This window comes from Jaculus jaculus, chromosome 1, assembly GCF_020740685.1.
Source record: "Jaculus jaculus isolate mJacJac1 chromosome 1, mJacJac1.mat.Y.cur, whole genome shotgun sequence".
NCBI classification, from domain to species: domain Eukaryota; kingdom Metazoa; phylum Chordata; class Mammalia; order Rodentia; family Dipodidae; genus Jaculus; species Jaculus jaculus.
In genome coordinates this window covers 131,645,359-131,669,875 of record NC_059102.1, presented here as the reverse complement: position 1 = coordinate 131,669,875, position 24,517 = coordinate 131,645,359, and the positions used below count along the sequence as shown (strand labels likewise).

Sequence of the window (24,517 nt, the reverse complement as noted above, 5' to 3'; positions counted from 1 at the left end):
GAGTCATTAGCCGAGCAGAGAGAGGCTGCAGAAGTCAATTGGGAGACGTGAGACAAGGCTACCTCTTCAAAGTAGAGACTTCTTTTATTGTTAATTGTAGAAATCAGTGTTTAATTTTAATAAGGACCATGGCTTTTCTCTTGCAGAAGAAAATTAATTTCATTTCTTTGTCCAGTTAACTTACTTCCTTTGGCCATATTCTTTTTCTTTAACGAGGGAATAGATAAGGCCATTTTCATGCAAGTAAGAGTATACTTTGAGCACATCCTTACTACTCTCTCCTTTCCTAGTACTCCCCTTCCCATTAGTCTCCTTTGTTCCTCTAGATACTTTCCCTTTTACTTTCATGTTATCTGTACTGTACCGTTTTTATGTATTTATAAAGTGTAGGATGAACAAATGAGAAAAAAATATGCAATATTTTTCTGAGACTGACTTAATTCACTTAATTCGAGATAAATATGTTTATCTCTAGGTGCATACATTTTCTTGACATGACTTCATTCTTCTTTATGGCTGGAAAAATTTCCATTGTGGATGTACCTCAGATTTTCTTTCTTTCTTTATTTTTAAGATTTATTTTTATTTATTTGAGACAGAGAGAGAAAGGGCATGTCAGGGCTTCCGGCCATGGCAAACAAACTCCAGACACAGGCATCAACATGTGCATCTGGCTTATGTGGGACCTGGAGAATTGAACCTAGATCCTTAGGCTTTGCAGACATATACCTTAACTGCTGAGCCATCTCTCCAGCCCATATTTTCTTTATTTAAACAAATATTTTATTTATGTTTAAAGATTTATTTTGGGGGGGAGAATAAGCATGCCTTGGCCTCCAGCCACTGCAAATGAACTCCAGATCCATGTGCCACCTTGTGTATCTGGCTTATGTGGGTACTGGGGAATCGAACCTGGGTCCTTAGGCTTTGCAGGCAAGTGCTTTAACCACTAAGCCATTGCTCCAGCCTCTGTTTTATTTATTTGAAGAAGAGAGAGCCAAAGAGAGAGAGAGAAAGAATATGAATGAGTGTGCCAGGGCCTCTACCACTGAGAATGAACTCCAGGTGTTCATCTGGTTTTACATGGATACTGGGGAATCAAGCCTGGGTTATTAGGCTTTGCAAGGAAGTGCCTTAACTACTGAGCCATCTCTCCAGCTCTAAACTACATTTTCTTTATATACCAAACCTGATTTCAAATTATTCTATCTTATTTTTATTTATTTATATATTTATTTGAGAAAGAGAAAGAAAGAGGAAGGGGAGAGAGAGAGAGAGAGAGAGGAAGGGAGGGAGGGAGGGAGGATATGGGCAAGTTAGGGTCTCCAGCTGCTACAAATGAACTCCAGTTGCATGTGCTACCTTGTGCATCTGGCTTATATGGGTCCTGGGGAATCGAACCTGTGTCCTTTGGTTAAGCCATTTCTCCATCCCTCAAATTATTTTTAGCTGTTAAAAATCATCTTCCTGGTGTCATAATTACTGAATACATTGAGTTTGGCTTTTTGTAAAAAATACAAAGTAACATCATTAGACCAAATCATTGTTTAGTCTCCCCTTAACTCTGCAAGTAACTGGGAGTATGATGGATTAGGCCATCAGTCCATCTTTCTTGAATTCAAAGGGAGGCCATGCCTATGCTTAGGGACTGTACCTTATAGGTCCCTGTTACATGATAAACAGGTCATGTTTGGTTATGTCACAGGCACTTGGGGATGTTTGTATTCCAGTGTGCCAGACTTGTCAAAGAAGCCCCCAAAGGATGCTAGGAGGACAGCAATGTATTAACTTAAATGATGATATAAACTCAGCCTTTTGGGGGGGATTTTAATAAGTGTGCATAATTTGCTTATGCAATAACTGCCCTTGACTGAGTATCATTGTGTGCTAGGACTAGAGAAAGATACATCTCTTGTGCTACTTCATGGCCTCTCAGAGGTTTGGATACACATCATCTCAAATTATGAAATGCTAGCTAAGAGAGGTCAGGCTTCCTGCTTAGGTCACATGGTCCCAGAGCTGGGATTTGAACTAAACTTTTCTGACTCTGAAGCCCACGCTTTCAGTCTGTACCATTCTACCTTTTCTGTGGTAGATATTGATTGTTCATTTGTTTGGTCTGTGTGTAGATGCGAATGAGTTAAATATATTTACTCATCCAAATCGGCACTGGTATATTTTAAGTGTAAAATGTCAACTGGAATTTTTTTTTTCAACTGGAATTTTTAACGTAAGAAATCTTTCATCTGTCTTTACACCAATCTTTGCACAGACCAGCCCTCCTCCCTTGAGAATTATTGTGGTTTTGATCTGCGTTGCCTCAAACCATTGAAATCTTTTCAAAGAAGCAGAGCTGTTTTCTTTTTATTTTTTCTTCTTTTTCTTTTTTTCCTTCCGCAGTACACTAGTACCAGGAGTGGACATAGTTTGCTATTCAGCTTGATCAAAGCACTCTACACCAATGTAACTTCCTGATCTTACTGGTAACAGAACTAAATGTTTCCATGTTCTGCCAAGATGGGTTGCCAGTTATCGACAGAGGGCTTACATCTGGTAATAATTATTTACTAATTCTGTTTACCTTTTGATCTGGTTTTTAGTGTACAGCTGCAGCTATCAAGGCTATAAGAGAAAGTGGAATGAATCTGAACCCAGAAGTGGAAGGGACACTAATTCGGGTACCCATTCCTAAGTAAGTTTGGCTGAAATTTATATATTTAAATGAAATGGGATGTTGTTCTTGCAAGAATACCATACTTATGCAGATAGTGTACTTTACCTGCATCCTTCATCCTAGCAAACATGTTTTGTGATCCACTTTACAAATTCAGAAATACTTATTGAATGCCTACCATGGCTGGTTGCTGGGTATCCAGTAGTCAGCTTGTGAAATAGCCTGTTCTGATACATTCTGGCTTGGAAGTTCAGACAAGCAAATAGACAATGTCATTTCTGATCAGGAAATACTATGAGAAAATAAAAGTTAGTGATGTCCTCTTGACAGTGACTTGGTGTGGGTCATAGTGCCAAGGGTCGCATTGGCCTGGGAGGACTCTTTAAGGGGATTCCTTTTCTTCTGAGAGCTAGGAGATGAAGCAGAGCACAATCAGCCTTAGGGAAGGACATTCTAGGCAGGGGGAGTAGCAAGCTCAGAAAAAAGTTGTCACTTGTAATTTCCAATCCCATATTCCTTGAAGAATTATTTTACATTAGTCTTTGCTAGCTAAATAATTTTAGTTATAAGCACAGAACACTATTAAAAATAAATTTATAAATGCATTAAAACACATGTTCATTTCAAATTAAAAAATAAAATACAGAAACACTTAGGAAATGGGCAGGAGGATCATGAGTTAAAGACTAGCCTGGGTTACACAATAAAACCCTGTCTTAAAGGAAAGAATAGATACAGGGGCTGGAGAGATGGCTTAGTGGTTAAGGCACTTGTTTACAAAGCCTAAGGATCCAGGCTTGATTCCCAAGTACCCTTGTAAGCCAGATGCACAGAGGGCACATGCATCTGGAGTTAGTTTGCAGTGGCTAGAGGCCCTGGTGTGCCCATTTTCTATCTGTCTATTGTTCTCTCTCTCTCTTCTTCCTACTCTCTCTTAAATAAATAACTAAATTAAATATTTTTAAAAATAGATATGATGGCATTTGAGAAAAAGAAAAGCCAGCATGGCTGAAACTCAAGGAGAAAGAAGAACAGTTTGGACTAGTTGGGAAGATAGTGGTGGAGGCTTCATAGGTCATTGTTCCAACGGTAATGGGAAGCTGTTGGTTGAAGTAAAGGATTTTGCTGGGGTCTCTCTTGTTGCTGGTAAATGTATGGAATGCAGGGGACAGTGGGAACACCAGAACAGTCAGGAAGCAGCTGCCTCAGGCCAGGTGAGACTTATGTCCCAGATTCCAGAGTAGAACTAAGTCCTTGTTCTTACAGAGTGGCTTGCATATTTGTAGAACATTTGTTTAGTCATTCAACAAATATTTATTAAGTACTATAGGCCAGGTGCTTTCCTAAATGGTGAGTTGTAGCAGTAGACAAAACAAACAACAAAAATTCCCTATCCTCTTGGAGCTTCCCTGATAGCTGAGCAGTCATAGTACATAGAAACATAAACAAGGGCTGGGGAGATGGTTCAGTGGTTAAAGGTGCTTGTAAAGCCTGCTAGCCTGGATTTGATTCCTCAGTAGCCACATAAAGCTAGATGCCATAAGTTTGGAGTTTGTAGCAGCAAAAGGCCCTATCACATCCGATTTTCTTTCAGTCTTTTCTCTGCTTTTCTCCATAAGTAGATGAAAAATATTAAAACAAAAAGCATGTAACACAATGATGTTAAGGACCATGAGGAAGTGTAAACATGGTAAAAAGGTAGAGATACACATACCTGTGTGGGTGCTTATGCCTATAATCCCAGCACTTGGGAGGTTGTGGGAGGTGAATCACCATGAGTTCAAAGTCAGCCTGTATCACATTTTGAGCTCCAAGTTAGTTTGGATAGAGTGAGATACTGCCTCAAAAAGTAAAAAAGAAAATAGAAAAATGTGAGCTAGAGATACCTGGGGGCTATTTTCTAGATGGATTTTGGGAAAGGAGAGACATTTGAAGGAATGTAAAGCAGATGAAGTTTTAGGTAACTAGAAAGAGAAAGTGGAGTGTAGCCCTTCTTAGGTTTCTTTATGTGCCACACATCATCCTTTATTTCTTCATGAAATTTGCCTTATGCATCATAGCCCTTTAGATTTTTTTTTTTTCTAGTTGTAGAAATTTAGGCTCTGAGAGGTAAAGTAACATTCTGAGGTCATATAGTTTATACTGAAGCTGGGATCTAAACATTGGTTTATTTGATTCTAATATATCATGATAACAACAAGATTTTTTTTTTCCCTTCTTTGAGACAAGGTCTCACTCCGTAGCCCAGGCTGGATTCCCAATTTGAGGCCCTCCTGCCACAGCCTCTAGAATGCTGAGATTACAAGTATGTACCTCTGTGCTCCGCAGTGAGACTCAGTCACAACACTGAGAAACTAGGAATATTCCTCCTTAACTTTTTTCTGACTTATGGCCAGAAGATGACTTATTTTTTTTTGTGTGTGTCCTTGGTACTAACTATATAAACCGAATTACCACTCTACTTTGAAATCCTGTGAATTATAATCTGGTGTATAAAAGCTGTATAGACTTGGGTTCAAGACTAATACCTGTTTTGCTTGGGAAATGATTTGCTCAGTGTGTCTTCTGAGAATGTTTATACAGCAGGCTTTGCTGGGGGACATATGAGCATATAGATCTGATGTAGCTCAAAGGCTGTGCGGCAAGCCCCTTATTTATATTACCTTCAGTTTATTTCAGGAACATAACGTGACTATAGTTTGTAAACCAAAAACAAAACAAAACCTGAAGTTCAGAGAAATTACGGTATTGCCCAAGATAACATGACCAAGAAGTGGTAGTCAGGATTCACGGCCAGAACTTTTCTGTCTCTGGGTAGATGAGTAATTCTGGAAAATGCTAAGTGTACTTACAAATAGTAGGAACAAGGTTTCCAAGTGGAATGATAATAGTCAGCAACTTTGTGTTATACTTCTTGCTGTCCTGTCTACAACCTTGAGAAGTCACTTCACTCTCTTCAGTTTTGTTTTCCCCATATACCGGATGAAGGAGACACCTGCGGATCTGCCAGGTCCCTTATGAAACCTTAAAATTGGTATTGCTAATGTTTAGTGTTGACTTGTGTTCTTTTCAGAGTAGCTCAAATGTGTGTTACATTTTTATTTCAAACATCAGATTGACATAAAGTGTGTTTCTATAACTCTGCAGGAGTTAATTGCCTTTGGTACATGAGCCTAAAGACTCAGTGAGGTTAACTCGAATTTCTAATTTCTAAAGACTAGGGGATCTGTAACATTATTTTATCTTGGTTAGTGGAATGGGTGTAATCCAAGAGAAAGTTGACAGACCAAAACCATCTGTTCCTGCAAATCTCATTTTTATATACTATCTTTCCTCTGACAAAGTGGTAGGGTCATGAGGCCCTACTGAATTAAGCATGTGGCAGTTTTCTAGATTTAAAAAAAAATGATCTGTTCATTATGGCTGTATCATGGGAGGAGAGATAAAAGTTGATTTAAAAGTGACTTTCATTGCTGGGTGTGGTGGTACACACCTTTAATCCCAGCACTCCAGAGGCAGCGATAGGACTATTGCTGTGAGTTCGAGGCCAGCCTGAGACTACATAGTGAATTTCAGGTCAGCCTGGGCTAGAGTGAGACCCTACCTAGAAAATAAATAAATAAATAAGCTAGTAAGTAAGTAAATAAATGAATAAATAAATAAATAAATGTGACTTTCATATGACTCGTATTATATCACCCTAGATTGCTGTCTTCAAGCTCCTGTTTGTAAAGTAGGTGAAATAGTACATAGTGACAGGCAGAGATGTGAGATTAAGAGAGAAGATAAAGCAGGATAGTTTCCTTAAAGAAACCACATATACTATTATGTCTGTAAACTTAATTTTATACCTATGTGTACTTTTAAGAGAAAAGGAAGGTGTGAGGAAGGGAATGGTTGCACTGAGCATGACTCTGAGGAGCTTTCCGTTACCTAACATACAAAAGGGGAAGCACAGTACAGGGAGATTACAGTGGTTAAATTTAAGCCCTGGTGCTACATACATTGAATTGAGTTCCAACTCCTCTTTTTATCTGTGTAACAGGGGAAATTGTCTTCACCTTTTTTCTTTTTCTTTTTTTATTTTCAGGGTAGGGTCTTGCTGTAGCCCAAACAGTCTTGGAATTCAGTATGTAGTCTCAGGGTAGATGACAGTCGGCAAGTTTGCTTAACTCTGGTGCTCACAAGTACCTTTCAGTTTTCGTCACCACTGATCTTAGACACTGCCTTGCTTTCATTACACTCCTTGGAGCCTTACGTTCTTTTTAAAAGAGCTTGTTGAATATGTGATTCTTGCTGTGTTATTTGTCCCTGATCTTCTGGGAAGGAAACAAAAATAAATCTTTTTTTAAATTAAAAAAATATTCAATTAATTTGAGAGAGAGAGAGAGAAGGAGGGAGATAGAGAATGGGCATGCCATGGCCTCTAGCTGCTGCAAATGAACTCCAGATGCTATCCCACCTCGTGCATCTGGCTTACGTAGGTACTGGGGAATCGAACCTGGGTCCTTTGGCTTTGCAGGCAAGTGCCTTAATTGCCAAGCCATCTCTTCAGCCTGAAAATAAGTCTTAAATTAGTAGCAGGTCACGCTAGGAACCTAAGTGGTTCTTTTCCCCAAGTCCCCTTTTTGCAGCCTTTGAACGTCAGCTCTGGGTGCCTCTAGGTTTTCAGCAAGCCTCTCTGGGTACAATGCTACTGAGTCTCAGATGCTGTGTTAAATCCTTTCTCACTGACCATGTATATAGTTTTGATTTGAACTCTGACCACTACTGTTTTATGATAAGTCAAAGGAATCTTTGTACGTCAATCAAGATTCATTGAAATAGTTTCAGTGTGGGGGGGGCACCCTTTATTAACCATCTACATTAGAGGTGTGGCCACTGCAGATACTGCATTGTAGAGTTTCTCCCAGATTCTCTCAATTAGGAGTGAGTCTGTTTGGAAGCCCTTTTATAGATACCTGAGGTCAGATAGGTGTAAGTGGTAGAAGTAGGATTAGAATTGCATGCAGTCTAGGTTTTCCTTTCTTCCTATTGTGATTTCCTGATAGAAGATGTATCCAGAATGTCAGTCTTTCCCTTCTTATCACAGGTCCTGAAAGGATGTGAGCAGGACTTAATCAGCCAGATTTCTACTTCTGTTTTATTCACATATTCGTCATGTGTATATACAAGTATACACTGTGTACTCATTGTTTTACCAAATAGCACTGGGCAAACTAAAGGACATAGGAATGCTTTGCTTTTGAGATTGTCTATAAACTCTCTTTTGTGTGTGTATTTGAGAGTGAGAAAGAGTGAGCGCAAGAGAGAGAGAGAATGGGCCCACCAGGGCCTTGAGCCATTGCAAATGAACTGTAGGTATGTGCACCCCCTTTTGCACATGTGTGACATTGTGTGCTTGCATCACTGTGCATTTGGCTTACGTGGGACCTGGATTCACACATGAGTTCTTAGGCTTCTCAGGCAAGTGCCTTAGCTGCTAAGCCATCTCTCCAGCCTGTAAACTCTTAACGAAAATGATGGATTCAACAAAAGGCAAAAGTACACAAGTGACTAATTCCCTACTGACATTGCATCCTTCATTGATTGCCTTCTTTATCCATCAGTGTCTGTGTTAGATCTATCTTAAAAGAAATTAAATAAAAAATTATAATTACCTCCATCTAGTTCTTCACAGGAAACCATTTTTGCCATCTTGACTTTCTAGAGTTTTAAAATATATTTTTATTTATTCATTTGGGAGAGAGAGAACATGTATGAGTGAGCATGGATGTACCAGGGCCTCTTGCCTCTGCAAATGAATTCCAGATGTGTGTGCTACACTGTGCATCTGATTTATGCGGGTACTAGAGAATTGAACCCAGGCCAGCAGACTTTAAAACGTGGCTTTAGCTTTTTTTTTTTAAATGCAAAGTCAAGCACCACATATCTTCCTTCCATCTTTCTTGTTATGATAGGCAAGGGTTATAGGCACTGCTCTATGCTTGTTCATATTTTTTATAATTTTTACTGGGAACTTTAATATAAAAACATATTACAAATTGGTCTTATTACCATCAGGTTATCTTTTTTGTTTTGTTTTGTTTTTTCAGTTTCTTGAGGTAGGGTCTTGCTTTAAGCCCAGGCTGACCTGAAGTTCACTATGTAGTCTCAGGGTGGCCTTGAACTCATGACAGTTCTCCTACCTCTGCCTCCTAAGTGCTGGAATTAAAAGTGTGTCCACCATGCCTGGCCAGGTTACCTTCTTTTGTCCTCTCTTCCCCACCCCCATTCCACTGAAGGCTCTCCTCAGTGATGGAGTCACTGTGGGTCATGAATGGACCAGTGGGTTCCTGTAGGGAGAACAATAACTCACAGAATGCTTTCCAACCCTGTGGCTCTTACATTATTTCTGCCTCATCTTCCCTGAGTCTTGAAGGGCTTGTTAGAAGCCTTCTTTAGTATAACTCTCAGCAGCTTCTTACTTTCTTTTATTATGAGGGATAATTTCACTGGATATAGTAGTTTTCATTGGCAGCTACAGCATTTCAAAATTTGAAATACTGCATTCCAAGCCTTTCTGGGCTTTAGAGTTTTCATTGGGAAATTTGATGTTATTCTAATGGGCTTACCTTTATAAGTGACTAGCTGTTTCTCTCTTGTGGCTTTTAATACACTTATCTTTGTTTTCTTGGCTAGTGTTTTAACTATAATGTGATGTAGAGAATCTTTTCTGGTCCTGCTTAGTTGGAGTTTTTCATGCCTCTTATACCTGGGTGGGCCTCTTCTTTGTAAAGTTTAGGAAACTTACTTTCTTCTATAATTTTAGTGAGGATATTCTCTGTGCCCTTGACCTATAGTCCCCATTGTGTATGCCCATAATTTGAATGTTAAGTCTTTCTAAGGTGTCCCACATTTCTCTCATGTTGTTCTTTTTTTTTTTTTTTTTTTTTTGAATTTGTTATTGATTTTGACCTCTTAGTCTCTTTTCTCTGCCCTGTCTTCAAGTCCTATTACTCTGTCCTCCACATGATTTATTCTCTTGGTATGGCTTTCTTGGGAACTTTTAAATTGAGTTATTTCATTTTATTTCCATTAGGTTTTTCTTCAGCATCTCTATCTCTTTATTTTTCCATTTTACCAGCACCATTTGTTACAAATACTGTCTTTTCTGCAGTGTGTGTTTTGACAACCAGCAAAGGAGAGTTGAGAATGTGTGTCTCCTGAGTCAGAAAAGCTAGGAGCCATAGCTATGCTGAAAATTGCTATCTCTGTGATGCAAAGGGAAACACAAGATATTAGGGCTAACAAACCTGGTTGAAGTCCCTATTATGTCATTCTGGTTATGCCAGCCTGGATTTCCTGAGAAAAAAGTCACCAGGATAGAATTAGATGTATGAGAGATGCTGAGGGACACTTGTGAAAGACAAAGGGGAGAAAGTTCAGGTCTGACATGAGCAAAGAAAGGAAAGGAAGAGGGCTGGAAAGATGACTGAGTGGTTAAGGTGCTTGCCTGCGAATCCTAAGGACCCATGTTGTATTCTCCAGATCTCATGTTAGCCAGAAACAGGTGATGCAAGCACAAGGCCACACATGCCCACTATGTGGTACAAGCACCTGGAGTGTGATTGCAGTGGCTGAGGCCCTGTCACACCAAAATTCTCTCTCTCTCTCTCTCTCTCTCTCTCTCTAAAATAATTAAAATTTTAAAAAGAAAGGAAAAGAGGAGGATTGGATAGACTTACTACAGTGTAGCTCTCTTAGCCAGGCCGTTGGGATAATCTTGAGCACAGACCACCCGAGGAGTACTTAACTTGCTGGTTAAAATGAGATTCTGCTCCCGAATCTCCGTCATGCATGGTCACTGGCAGAGAGCAGCCTGGATAATGTGGTTTTGGAATGATCTCAGCATGAATGCCACAGGGAACTCAACACTTTGGAAGTCAGAAGCTGCTAGGCATCTGTTCTTCTCAAAATGAGTTCTTATGGTGGGCCAGTAGAGCAGTGTACTTCCTGCTTCTATGACCTTAGACATGTTTAGGTTTTTAAATTGTTAGCCTCCTTATCTGTAAGATGAGAATAAGGACAGTGGTTTTGAGGGGTAGCCAGGTAATATATGTAAGGCTTCTTATATGAGGACCATCATAGACAATAGATTTTAATTCCTTCATCTTAGAATGTTTGATCTAATTCTTCTAGTTAAGTAATTTTTGGACATAGCTTTCTTTTCTGGTTATTTGGGTCTAAAACCAAGGATATTTTTATGTCTGTTTGCTAATTTCTTTTTTAAAATTTTTTATTTGTTTGTTTATTTATTTGAGAGATAGGAAAAGAGACAGGTAGAGAAAGAGGGAAATAATGGGCCTGCCAGGGTCACCAGCTACTGAAAACGAAGTCCAGACACATGTAACACCTTGTGCATCTGGTTTATGTGGGTACTGGGGAATCAAACCTTAATTCTCAGGCTTTGCAGGCAAGTGCCTTAACTACTAAGCCATCACTCCAGCCCTGTTTGCTAATTCCTATTCTACTTATTAGTTTTCTTTTCCCACTTTTTTTTCCCCCCTGGGGAAGGTTCTTTTTTTGTGAATGAGAACAAGCAAGCGAGAGTGAGAGAAAGAGAGGATTAGTGCACCAAGACTTCTAGCCACTGCACTTGAAGTCCAGATGCATGTGCCACCTTGTGCACATGCATCACATTGTGTGTCTGGCTTATGTGGGTTCTGGGAAGTCACATCTGAGTCCTTAGGCTTTGCAGGCAAGTAAGTGCCTTAACTGCTAAGCCATCTCTCCAGCCCTCTTTTTTTTTAAACTTTAAAAAATATTTTTATTTATTTATTTGACAGAGAGAGGGAGACAGAGCTCAGTGAGAATATAGGCATGCTAGGGCCTCCTTCTTCCACTGCAAACTCTAGATGCATGTGCTACTTTGTGCAGCTGTTTTTATGAGGGTATTGGGGGATTGAAATTGGGCCATCAGGCTTTGCAAGCAAGTGCCTTTAACTGCTGAGCCATCTCTTTAGCCCTTCCCTTTTTGTTCTCATTGATTCCTCTCTTACCTTTTTCACTTTTAGGGATGGAAAGAATTGAGTTATTATCTTGTAATTATCTTGGAATATAAGTTACTTAGGAGCCCTATAGTTTGGTTGTTAATAGGCACTTGATTTATTCTTTGCATATGAATGATGAACAAGACTGCCTGGAAGGTGTGCCCTAAGTAAGAAAATCTAGTGATTAGTTTTATTTGTGAGATCGGCTTTATGTTTCTGGTAAAGGTGAGAGACCCTGTTGTCATTGGCACTCCCTGCCTTGTGAACTACTCCCCAAGGTCTGGCTGTTGGATATTTGCTGTCATCAGTTTCATCTTTTCTCTGGGCATTATTGAATGGTAGATCCGATGCCTAGATTTGGCTCCTTCCCCCAGACATTGTTCCAAGATGATTGAAGAATCAGACTAGAAAGTGTTCCAGATTATAGTAAAAAGCTATGGGTTACAGCTCCCGCTGGCTAACTTCCACTCTCTTCCCATATACCAATTTGCAGTTTCTTCTGGATGATGCCCAGGGTGGATTGGTCCCCAGCTGGATTATGTGAGGCTGGAAGCTGCTGTACAGCCAGCGAGAGCTCAAATGGAGAGCTGGAGGAAACAGTTAAAAAGCAATCAGCAAAGAGTTACATGTCCTAATCAAGACAGTCCTCTCTAAGCTTACTTTATTCCTCTATAAAATGGAATGACAACAGTATTTACTTTTGTGAATATTTACTGAAAGAAACGTGAAGAATGAAATACAAGGGGAGCAGGAGTAGACAGGGTGTCGTTTGCTTGCAATGTAGGTCTGACACCAGTGAAGGAGGGAAATAAATTGAACAAATGGGAGTTCATATGATTTTTGCTATTGTCATTGTCATTTTTAGGTTCACCATTGCTACTGAGCCCTCCTGTGATATTCTCTGTGAGGGTCACCATTATGAGCATACTGCCTTCACTGAGGCAGGCAGCCCGACATTGCTATACTAGAGAGGCCTGGGGCTTAAAAAAAATTTTTTTTGTTTATTTTTATTTATTTATTTGAGAGTGACAGAGAGAGAGAAAGGCAAATAGACAGAGAGAGAGAGAATGGGCGCGCCAGGGCCTTCAGCCACTGCAAACGAACTCCAGACGCGTGTGCCCCCTTGTGCATCTGGCTAATGTGGGTCCTGGGGAATCGAGCCTCGAACCGGGGTCCTTGGGCTTCACAGGCAAGCACTTAACCACTAAGCCATCTCTCCAGCCCGCCTGGGGCTTTTTAATAGCGTTGCTGAGATTGGATTTACCTGTTGCAAGTATATGAATGTGGTTTTTAGTGTGCAGAGAGGTGCATCCAGCCATCAACACAATCAGTTTTAGGGCTTTATCTACTTCCCAATAAGGAGTCCTATTCCACTAGCAGTCATTACTCACTTTCCTGGAAAACCTGCTCTAGGCAACTACTAATTTACTTTCTGTCTCTAGCTTAGCTTTCCTAGTATGAGTAGTTCATATAAATGAAGTTATAAAATAAGTACTCTTTCGTGATTGAGATTTTTTAGCGTATGTTTTTTTCTTAATTTTTATTAACATTTTCCATGATTATAAAATATATCCCATGGTAATTCCCTCCCTCCCCACCCCCACACTTTCCCATTTGAAATTCCATTCTCCATCATATTACCTCCCCATTACAATCATTGTAATTACATATATACAATATCAACCTATTAAGTATCCTCCTCCCTTCCTTTCTCGCTTATGTTTTTAAGGTTCATGCATATTATAACATGTACCAGTATGTCATTGTATAAACAGATACACATTTGATATATCCATTCCTCATTTGGTGGCATCGGGTTGTTTCTACTTTGGGGCTGTTGTGAATAAGGTGCTATGGATATTGTACAAGTTCTTGGGTGAACGTTTTTGTTTCCTTGCATTTATACTTAGGAGTAGATTTATGGGGTCACATGGTAACTCTGCTTAACTTTTTGAGGAATTGCCAACTTTTTCTATAGGAACTGCACATTTTACATTCTTACCAACACTATATGAGGATTCCATTTTTTCTATCTCTTTACCATACCATTTATTTATTTATTTATTTTTAATTTTTCAAGGTAGGGTCTCACTCTGGTCCAGACTGACCTGGAATTAACTCTGTAGTCTCAGGGTGGCCTCGAACTCTTGACGATCCTCCTACCTCTGCCTCCTGAGTGCTGGGATTAAAGGCGTGCGCCACCACGCCCGGCCATACCATTTATTTTTATTGTTATCTTATTGTCATTTTTATTGTTACTATACTAAAAAATATGAAGTGAGGCTGGAAAGATGGTTTAACAGTTAAGGCACATGTCTGTGAAGCCTAAGGACCCAGGTTCGATTCTCCAGGTCCCACATAAGCCAGATGCACAAGGTGGTGCATGTGTCTTGAGTTTGTTTACAGTGGCTAGAGGCCCTGGTGTACCTATTCTTTCTTTCTCACTCCCCCCCCCCCCCCGCACATACTCTTTATCTCTGTCCCAAATAAAAGTTAATGAATGAATAATTTTAAAAGACAAAACTCTCTATATAAAAAAAGATACAAAGCAGTATTTCACTTGGGTTTGGTCTTCATTTCCCTAATGGCTGATGATGATTAGCATGTCATGTGCTTATTGGCCATTTGTGTTTTCTTTAGAAAAAAGGCCTATTCAAGTCCTTTGCTCATTTTTTTTGGTCTTTTTATTGTTGAATTATAAGTTTTTATGTATCTTGGCAATTAGACAGTTATCAGATATATATTTTTTCATCTCTTAACTGAAAAAATAATACACATTTATCACAAAAATTCAAATTCTAGAGCAATACAAAAAGGAAAGTTTAAGTTGGGCCTGTTGGCTCAAGCTTGTAATTTGAGCTATTTGGGAGGCTGAGGTAGGAGGATTGCAAGTTCAAGGCCTGCATGGGCAATTGGTAAGACCCTGTCTCAAAAAGAAAAAGTAATAAAAGCTCTTGAAATGTAGTTTGGTGGGAGAACACTTGTCTTGCATGTGTAGGCCCTGAATTCCATCCTCAGTACTGCAAAAATAGACAAATAAGCAAACACAGCAAAGTTCATTTACTACCCAAGTATTCTTTCCATAGTAGCCACTGTTTAGTGTACATGCATACATATATATTCTTCCCAGTTAAAAAATGCATATGTAAAGCCAGGCGTGATGTTGCACGCCTTTAATCCTAGCACTTGGGAGGCAGAGGTAGGAGGATTGCTGTGAGTTTGAGGCCACCCTGAATCTCCATAGTGAATTCCAGGTCAGCCTGGGCTAGAGTGAGACCCTACCTCGAAAAAAAAAAAAATGCACATGTAAACTCATGTATATGTACAAATGGGCAGTGGCATATGGTGGCTTACCTTAGGATTTTTTTTTTTTTTTGAGGCAAGCCCAACAGACTGGTCTTTTTGTTTGTTTGTTTTATGTGAGAGAGAGGTATGGGGGAGAGAATTGGCACCACCTTGTGCACATGTGTGCTCACGTTACCTTGTGTGCCTGGCTAATGTGGGATCTGAAGAGAGAGTTGAACATTGGTCCTTGGGCTTTGCAGGCAAGCTTCTTAACTGCTAAGCCATCTCCAGCCTTCACCTTTGGATTTTTGTACTTTACAATGACGTAAAAGTGATAAGTGGCCAGTAGCAATTGTACTTGGATGTTTGATTTCCAACCCCCACCTTGCCCTGGGCCAGCCATATGCAGCCCAATACTTTGTTGTGATCCTGGAGGGGGCAGTGAGTCACAGCTCCCAGCTGGCCACTTGGTCGTAAGGGAAACAGCCATATTTTGCAGTGCTGTATTGCTAAGCCACATTGTTTGGAAAGTTAAGTGTATGAAGTATTGCATTTTCAACCTTTTTTAATTTATGAGTTTATCAGGACATACCCCATCATGAATCAAAGAGTATTTGTACATATTTTATGTAAATGGCATTAGATGTCTACAGCACTATAACTTGGTTTTTCATGATGGTCTTGGTATTTTGGGGCTGCATAGAAATACCCTTTTGAGATGGGTAAAATACAAATAAGGAAACTAGAGATCAAAAAGTTTAATAACTTGCTCAGGGTGACAGATTAGTAAATGGAAGAGCAAAGAGCTGTTTTGTAGGTTTGAAGCAGTCTGCTTTCAGAGTCCATGTTCTTACCATCTTATCACATTGTTCCTTTGGCTAATGACATGTGACCAATTTCCATCTAGGGTTGACCTTACTTCAGCCACTAAATCACCTTATAGATCTTGTTATAAGGATAATATGTGTACATGATTTATACATTCTAGGAAATACTTGTAACATCCTTTTCTTATACAACCCACATAGACCTTTGATGATCTGTTAAGGGAAAAACACATCAGAGGAGAACACCTTATGTTCTGGTGGGCTGGGTGACTGCGATGTGTATGTGTATGTGGCATGTGCACAGGTGTATACACAAGTGGAGGCCAGAGGAAGACATCTGATGTCCTCTTCTACCATTCTTCTATTTATTTCCTTAAGACAGAATCTCTCACTAAACCTGGAGCTGCTATTTTTCAGTTAGACTGGCCGACCAGGGATCCCAGCAATACTTGACTCCACTCCTCAGATGTGTGCAGCCACAACTGGCTTTTTTTTTTTTTTTATGAGAGAGAAGGAGGGAGGGAACGAGAGAGAAAGAGAAAGAGAGAGAGAAAATTGGTGCCCCAGGGCCTCTAGCCACTGCAGTTGAACTCCAGACCCATGTGCCACCTTGTTTGCATGCATGACCTTGTGCATCTGGCTTAAATGGGATCTGGGGAGTCGAACATGGGTCCTTAGGCTTTGCAGGCAAGCACCTTAACTGCTAAGCCACAGCTGGCTTTTTACATGTATACTGCAGATTGAGCTCAAGTCCTGCTATGCTTGCACAGCATATGCTTTTACTGAGCTATCGCCCAGGTCCCAGAGCCAGTCATTTTTCAGGCAAGTTCAGAACACTGTCTCTTCCTACCTCCCAAGCCTGGAGATCCCCTACAGTTTCAAGATGCCTGTCTTGTCCTATTCAGTGCTGCTTCCTACCATGGCAGTTTAGAAGTGCCTGCTGTGATCACAAGTCCCAAATGTATAGGGTAGGGCTCCCTGTCGGCATAAATGTGATGACTGAAACACACAGGGAAGTAGAGCCTGGACTGAAAAGAAAGTTGCCACCTATGGTTGTCCAAAAGCTGTACACAAAGGACAGCGTTCTCTGTTTGCCATTCCTATGTTCTCTGTACCTGCTGTAGGGCAAAACATTGTTCCATTGTACCTCTAGTGATTCCTTCCCTCTCGCCTTCCCCCCTACTGCTCTTGCAAGTGTTGGAAGATAACAGTGAATTATATCATATAAGCAGGTCTTAATGCACAAGCAGTGCTGTCCTTATCCTACCTCTAGTAAGAATAGCTGTGACATTCATGTAACCAACAAGGATAAGTACAGCAGAAGGCCTGGAATTCAGGAGTCGGGCCATACAGAGATTAAACTAGAACTTGGGCAGGTTGCTCGATCTCTCTGAACCTCTGCTTTCTAATCTGTAAAATCCAGGTATTGTGAAATTCACTGACCTAATACATAGAGAATGCATCAGCTCAGAGTCAGGCACCTTAAAAGGGCTTTGCAGATGTTATCATTATTTTTGGTAGGGAGCTGAAGACGCCAGGGTAGGATGATGAGATGAATGTGACTGGGTTTGTTACACTACTGCAAGATCCTTCCATATTTCTTTATCTTGCTTTATTTTATTCTCAGCACTTACATGTCCTTTTAGACATTTATTTATTTTCTTTCTCTCTCCTTCCTTCACTAGAATGGTAATGCTTTGAGAAGAGAGAGGAAGAGCTAGTCATTTTTGCATCAATATATCCCTAGCCCCTGGAACAAGGCACAGCTGCAGTGCCTTCAGTGTTTGTGGACTAAGCAAATATGAGCACTCACTATTTGGCCCCTGTCTTCCTGGTGCTATTTGTGTGTTAGCTAATATATTTATAGTAATCTTTTATTCTTTAGGTTTTTTCTATTAAATAGAAATTTTTTATGAACACATCAGCTGTCATAGTAATCTTTTGAAGCCATTACTATACCTAGTTTATAGATGGAAAAAAGTCACAGAAGGCGGCTCTTTCTGCCCAGTGTCACATAGCTAATACATGAAAGCACAGGTAGTCTTTCTCTAGAGTGGTCTTGTAGCCACCTTTTTTTCAGTAGGAAACATCTTTATTTCCCCCCTTGCCTTTGCTTTTGGTGCTGGTGATGGAACCTAGGACATTGTACATACTTGACAAGTGCTTTGCCCCTGAGCTGGGCCTCTATTAGTTTTCTTACTTTCTTATTTATAATTTCAGATAGCTCAGTGCCTGCATATGTTTGTTAGCTATCATCTGCTATTTGCTTATAACAGGTATGGAAGAAAGGTCACCTTTTTTTTTTTTGTATTTTGGTTTTTGTCAGGTAGGGTCTTACTCTAGCCCAGGTTGACCTGGGATATACTATGTAGTGTCAAGGTGGCCTTGAACTCACAGCAATCCTCCTACCTCCGCCTCCCAAGTGCTGGGATTAAGAGAATGCACCGCGGCCGGGCATGGTGGCGCATGCCTTTAATCCCAGCACTTGAGAGGCAGAGGTAGGAGGATCACCAAGAGTTCAGGGCCACCCTGAGACTACATGGTGAATTTCAGGTCAGCCTGGGCTAGAGTGAGACTCTACCTCGAAAAACAAAAACAAGCAAACAAACAAGAAAAAAGGTATGCACCACTGTGACACTGGTTAAAGGTCACATCCAAACTATATTCTCACCCTAGCTTTGCATTTCACAGTTGAGAAAATAATAACACATTTATTGAGTATGTCACTATGTGCCATCACACTTATTAATTGATTCTAATTAAGCAAATAGATTTATATTTAGGACAGTCAGGGAAACTAAGACAAAGAAGTTAATTTACTTTCCCAGAGCCACATAATGTAGACATGTACATCTGGGTCTTAAGCCCTGCATTCTGGATTCAGAGACTTTTCTCAAGTACAAGGTGACCTTGAAATTCAGAGAGGAAAAGCCAGTGTCCTTAGTTTTTCAATCTCTGAGTGACAGAGTAGGGCTGGGGAATCAGTTCTGTTTAGGCCACAAACCTATATTCACTAATGTATGTGGAAGCTGAAGGAGTCTCCTTAGGAGTCTGCTTAGTCCAGGGCTTGGGTTTCCATCCTAGGGTGACAGAGAAGACAGTTGACTTAATTAAGGTCATGTAGCTGGCAGAGTGGGGTTAGGATCATGACCTCAGCTCCTCTCTCTTTCTTTCCTACTGGACTGCACTTCAGCATTTCTTAGCCAGGCTTCAGTCCCAAACCTTGGAAAGCAGGTGGTTACTTGTGTTCCTAAGTAGAACTAAAGTTATTGGTGGTAGAAGTCCTTTGGTCTGATGTCTTTATGGGATATTAATGTATATAAGACCGACCAATGGGAGGGTTGGGTTGAGGTACATTGCAACATAGGAAGTCTGGTCAGGCTATAAAAACAAAAACATTTCCTTCTGGGCCAGCAGCCTTCAGGCACTGAACAGCTCCCATCAGCAAACAATGAAACAGGGCATGTGTCTGTTGCTGATTGCAGATCTATGTTCCTACTGGGGGGAAGTCTCTCAGCAACCCAGTAAGGGGATGATAGACTTTCCCTAAGTGGAATCCTCAGAATTGTGGTTAGATATGCTGCTCCCTCCAACCACTGGGACAGAATAGCCCCCATAGCTCCCACTGTCTGCTACTGCCCTCTCTTCCAATTTTTTTTGACATTTACTAGGGATTGAACCCAGGGCTTTGCACATGCTAGACAAGTACTCTATTATGAACTCTGTTTCCAGCCCTTTTCCTACTTTTTATTTTGACACAGAATATCACTAAGTTGCCCAGACTAGCCTTGAACTCACTCTGTACTACAGATGGGCTTGAACTTTCATTGCTCTGGCTTCATACTCCTGAGTTACTGTCCTTTTACATTGTTGCTCACCATCCATTCCATGGCCCAAGCTTCAAGGGACTAAATCTTTTTTGAACATGTTCTCCCTTTCTACTCATATCCTGTTGTCCCTAAGTATTGGAGATTCCGGTAATTAGAATGATGTGCAACTACCCCATATTGAGCTCCTGCAGTACATATGCACTGGCAGTGTACCAAGCCCTTACCACCATCATTTCATTTGTATCCGCTTCTTAGTAATGGCCATGCTCCCATTTCAAACATGAGGAAACTGAGTTTGGAGAGGTTGAATAGCATAATCAAAGTTCTAAAACTAACAAGTGACAGAGCTGAGACTTTAACTTAAGTCATCTTGGCTTTAAAATTATGTGTTTTTTTTTTCTTTTTTTTCTTTTTTTTCTTTTTTGGGGTTGGATCTCACTCTATCCTAGGCTGACCTGGAATTTACTATGTAGTCTTAGGCTGGCCTTGAGCTCACAGTGATCCTCCTACCTCTGACTCCCAAATGCTGGGATTAAAGGCATGCACCACCACATCTGACTTAAAGTTATGATTTAAAAAAATATTTTAGTTGAAAAAAAAAACTATGTGGAGAGAAGAAGAGAGAAAGAGGCAGACAGAAAGTGAGTGAGTATGGACATACCAAGGTCTCCTGCCACAGCAGATAATTCCAGATACATGTGCCACTTTGTGTATCCGGCTTTATGTGGGTTCTGGGGACTCAAACCCAGGCTATCATGCTTTATTAGCAAGCCCCTTTAACTGTTCAGCCATCTCTCCAGTCCCTAAGGCTATATTTCAAGCTACCTTTTAAGTGACCAAAGATCCTTCTGAAGTTACATCTGTGACATTAGAAGTGCAGTTATACTGTACTGCCCACGCTGAGCAGGGCTTGGCTTCCTCTGGTGGCATATAGCTTCTTACTTGATTGAAATAGTGGGCAGTGTCATTTCAGCCAGTGAGAGTCTCTGTTGTGTTAGTTATCAGTGGGGTATGCCCTCTGCTTATTGTTCATGACAACATGCTCAAGGAATTTTGAAAGAAGGCCCCTATCCAGGAAGTTACTGCAAGACCTGCCTGGCAAAGTTTATGCAAACAAAATGTGACCCTGCTGGCTCTGCCAAAAGCCCTGCCTTACACTGGCAGGCTCTCTGACCCTAGCAGAAAAGGCTTCTTGCTGTCTTCATCACCCAGCCAAGAAGCTGCTGTAAAGTGTGTCTTGAGCACCCCAGTTTCCTATCTAGGGGTTTCTGCCCAGTCTCTCTGTGTTCTTAGATATGGTTTGCACATTGCTGTCTGTACAAATTACAAGTTTGTCCAGGTCTCCTTTTCCCTGGACCTCTATTGTGGTGGTTTGTGTTATTTGTAAGAATAATCTAAGAAGTCCCTTCTTTAAAAAAATTGTGGTAAAATACATATTAAATTTTATCTTCTTTGTCATTTTAAGTGTATAAGTAACAGTGTATTCACATGGTTGTATAGCCAGTCTCCAAGTGCTTTTCATCCAGCAAAACAGAAACAGTATCTATCAATGTATCTGTTAAAGAACCCCTCATTTCCCTTATCCTTCCATCCTTGGGAACCATGTTTCTTTCTGTCTATATGAACTTGACTGCTATAGAAACCTTATATATACAAAGTCACACAGTACCTTCTTTTTGAATCTTGCTTATTTCACTTGGACTTGTCACTGTAATGCCCAAGCTTGTAGGCTGTTAGGTTTGTGTCACACAGGTTTATGTGTGGCATGTATCCAAATCATTCCTTTTGAAGGCTGAATAATATTCCTCTGCATGCATGGCTCAGTATGACATTGAAGGGTCTGTGTATCTGGGCCCTTGCCGGCCTCTCCAACCTCATTGTTTTGGGTAGTCTTTACCCCTTGCTTTCTGTGCTCCTACTGCACTGCCTTTTCAGTCCACGAGCAGTGTCCTCACTCAGGACAATGCCTTTCCATTCCCTCTGGTGAGAATAACCATTCCCCCTACTTTTCCTCATCTTAGCCTAAACAGGACTGCTCTCTTTGCTAGATTGGAAACTCATTTGTTTAAGGTTATGCCCTTGTTTTTGCCATAATGGATGTTTAGTAAAAAGTTGAATAAAGCCAGAAATTGAGTGAATGTTGAAAAGAGATTTCAGGGCTATATATTTGGAACATGTAACTTTAAAATATACGTATGAGGGCTGGAGAGATGGCTTAGCGGTTAAGCGCTTGCCTGTGAAGCCTAAGGACCCCGGTTCGAGGCTCGGTTCCCCAGGTCCCACGTTAGCCAGATGCACAAGGGGGCGCAAGCGTCTGGAGTTCGTTTGCAGAGGCTGGAAGCCCTGGCGCACCCATTCTTTCTCTCTCCTTCTATCTGTCTTTCTCTCTGTGTCTGTTGCTCTCAAATAAATAAATAAAATAAAATAAAATAAAATAAATTAAAAAAATATACATATGATGTTAACTTATTCATCAGATCTCAAAAAATAATCTTTGTGTTAATCATTTCTCTATTTATTAAAACTTTCTTAAACTATTCATTATTTGAAGATGCCTGAGGGGTGCCAACACCTAAGCTACTGTTTAAGCAGCAAGAGATGGGTTACATATTCTGAGTGCTCATTCTTTGGCAGGCTTGAGTGTCTCCCTCCATAATTCCATTGTTTCAGTCTCAGTAATGAATTAGAGGTGCTGTATTCTTGTCTTTTATTTTATTTCCAGATAAGAACACTTAAGACTTAGAGAGTATCAGTCACTTGCTTGGCCTGCCTTAATATTTCTTCCCTCGCTGTCTCTTTCCTTTTCCTTTCTTTTCTTGTTAATCATTTTTTTTAAAATTTTTTATTTTTTTTTAAATTTTTAAATTTTTATTAACATTTTCCATGATTATAAAAAATATCACATGGTAATTCCCTCCCTCCCCCCATACTTTCCCCTTTTGTTAATCAATTTTTGATAAACAAAAATTGAAAACTCCAGGCTTGCAGCACAAATTTGTCCTGATATGCCCTTTCCAGTCTTATGTTCTCCCACCATTTCATCTCCCTCTGTGCTTTTCCCCAAAATGTCCATTCCTATCTTCTGCAGCTGACCCATTACTGTGCTTCTTCAGGCATTTCCCATTTCAGAGCAGACCAGTTGTGCCAAAATTCCGCATGCTCCTTGAATAGAAGGTCCTAGGAGAAGTCACAGTCTTTTTTGGCATTGGTTAACAAGTTTGTTTCTACCACTTCACTGAATCTCTGGAAAGGCCAGGCCCAGCCTTCTTCCTCTGTAGTGTGTGTGAGGATCTGGCATGGAGCACAAGGAGTTCAGCCAGTGCTCCATAAGAAATGCACACCAGTTCAGAGTGGGAACTCAGAAGTCTGGAACACAAACCTGGTATAGTCACAGACCCTATGCATGTGAGGTGCCGATGATCAGATGTGTTACTAACTGGCCTGGAAAGGGATTAAAATATTTCCATAATATAATGTATGTTTCTTTTCTAAAGCAGATGTGCCTTTATTGTTTCATAAGGAAGTAATTAAATGCATTTGATTAAGAAATTCATAAATGCTATCATTTATTCAAGGCTACTATATGCTGCTGTCTTTATCAGTACTTTATATCTGCTACATCTACTTTAAAATTTTTTTAATTTTTAATTTTTTCATTTATTTATTTGAGAGAGTGAGAGAAGGACAGAGAAAGACATAGAGAATGGACACATCAGGGCCTCCAACCACTACAAGTGAACCCCAGATGCATGTACCCCCTTGTGCATCTGACTTACATGGGTCCTGGGAATCAAACCAAGGTCCTTTGGCTTTTCATGCAAACACCTTAACCACTAGGCCATCTCCCCAGCCCATGTTATATCTACTTTTTGAAGTCACCCTATAAGGTATCTTTTTTGTCTTCATCTTAGACATAAAGAAAGTTAAACTCAGAAAAACTGTCTTGTGGGCTGGAGAGATGGCTTAGCAGTTAAGTGCTTGCCTGTGAAGCCTAAGGACCCTAGTTCGAGGATTCCCCAGGATCCATGTTAGCCAGATGCAAAAGGGGGCACATGCGTCTGGAGTTTGTTTGTAGTGGCTGGAGGCCCTGGCATGCCCATTCTCTCCCTCTCCCTCCCTCCCTCCCTCCCTCCCTCCCCCTCTCTCTCTCTCTCTCTCTCTCTCTCTGACTCTTTCTCTGTCTGTCACTTTCAAATAAATAAATAAACATTTAAAAAAAAAAAAAAGGAAAACTATCTTGCCTTCAGGTAGCCATCTTCTCAGTGATAAGGATGCAAATGAAATTGGTCTTTCTGACTTCAAAATTACTTTCTACTGTCACCGTGAGTATCTGATCTTATAAGTTAGATACAAAATTTCAGCTCAGCACCAAATGCAAGTGAGGATGTTTCTGCCTTTCTTCCTTTTGGCCCTTCCTGTGCCCACCATTCCTTGTTCCTCCCACCATCCTCCCCCTTCTCATTGCTCTTCCCTCTCATTTTTCCTTGTGGTATCTTCTTGATAAATGACTGTGTACTTAAAACCTGAAACAAATATTTTTACAATGTCAGTAATAATCTGTACATCTAAAACCTGCTGTTAATGGTATGGTAATGTTACAGGTACATTAATATATTTTAAAAATGCCTATGCGGTGGGGAGATATCTCAGTGATTAATGGTGCTTGTTTGCAATTTGCCTGGGTTTGATTCCCCAGTACCCATGTAAAGCCAGGTGCATAGTGGTGCATGCATCTGGAGTTTGTTTGCAGTAGCAAGAGGCTCTCTAGCTTGCTCATTCTCATTCTGTCTCTTTCTCACAAAAATAATAAAATACATTATAATAAGGCCAAATTATATATAATGACCTCATTTTTATTTTTGAGGGTGT

General features: G+C 40.3%; 1 protein-coding gene across 5 annotated transcripts in view; it reads left to right on the top strand.

Annotated features, from left to right (window-relative positions):
* Mrrf (mitochondrial ribosome recycling factor) overlaps positions 1-24,517 on the top strand; it is a 74,980-nt gene that overhangs the window by 24,369 nt on the left and 26,094 nt on the right. For all 5 annotated transcript variants that reach the window (XM_004662768.2, XM_045160843.1, XM_045160830.1 and 2 more), the window contains exon 5: positions 2,601-2,692. In XM_004662768.2, coding sequence (XP_004662825.1) covers positions 2,601-2,692 — 92 coding nt within the window. The remainder of the gene's footprint in view (positions 1-2,600; positions 2,693-24,517) is intronic.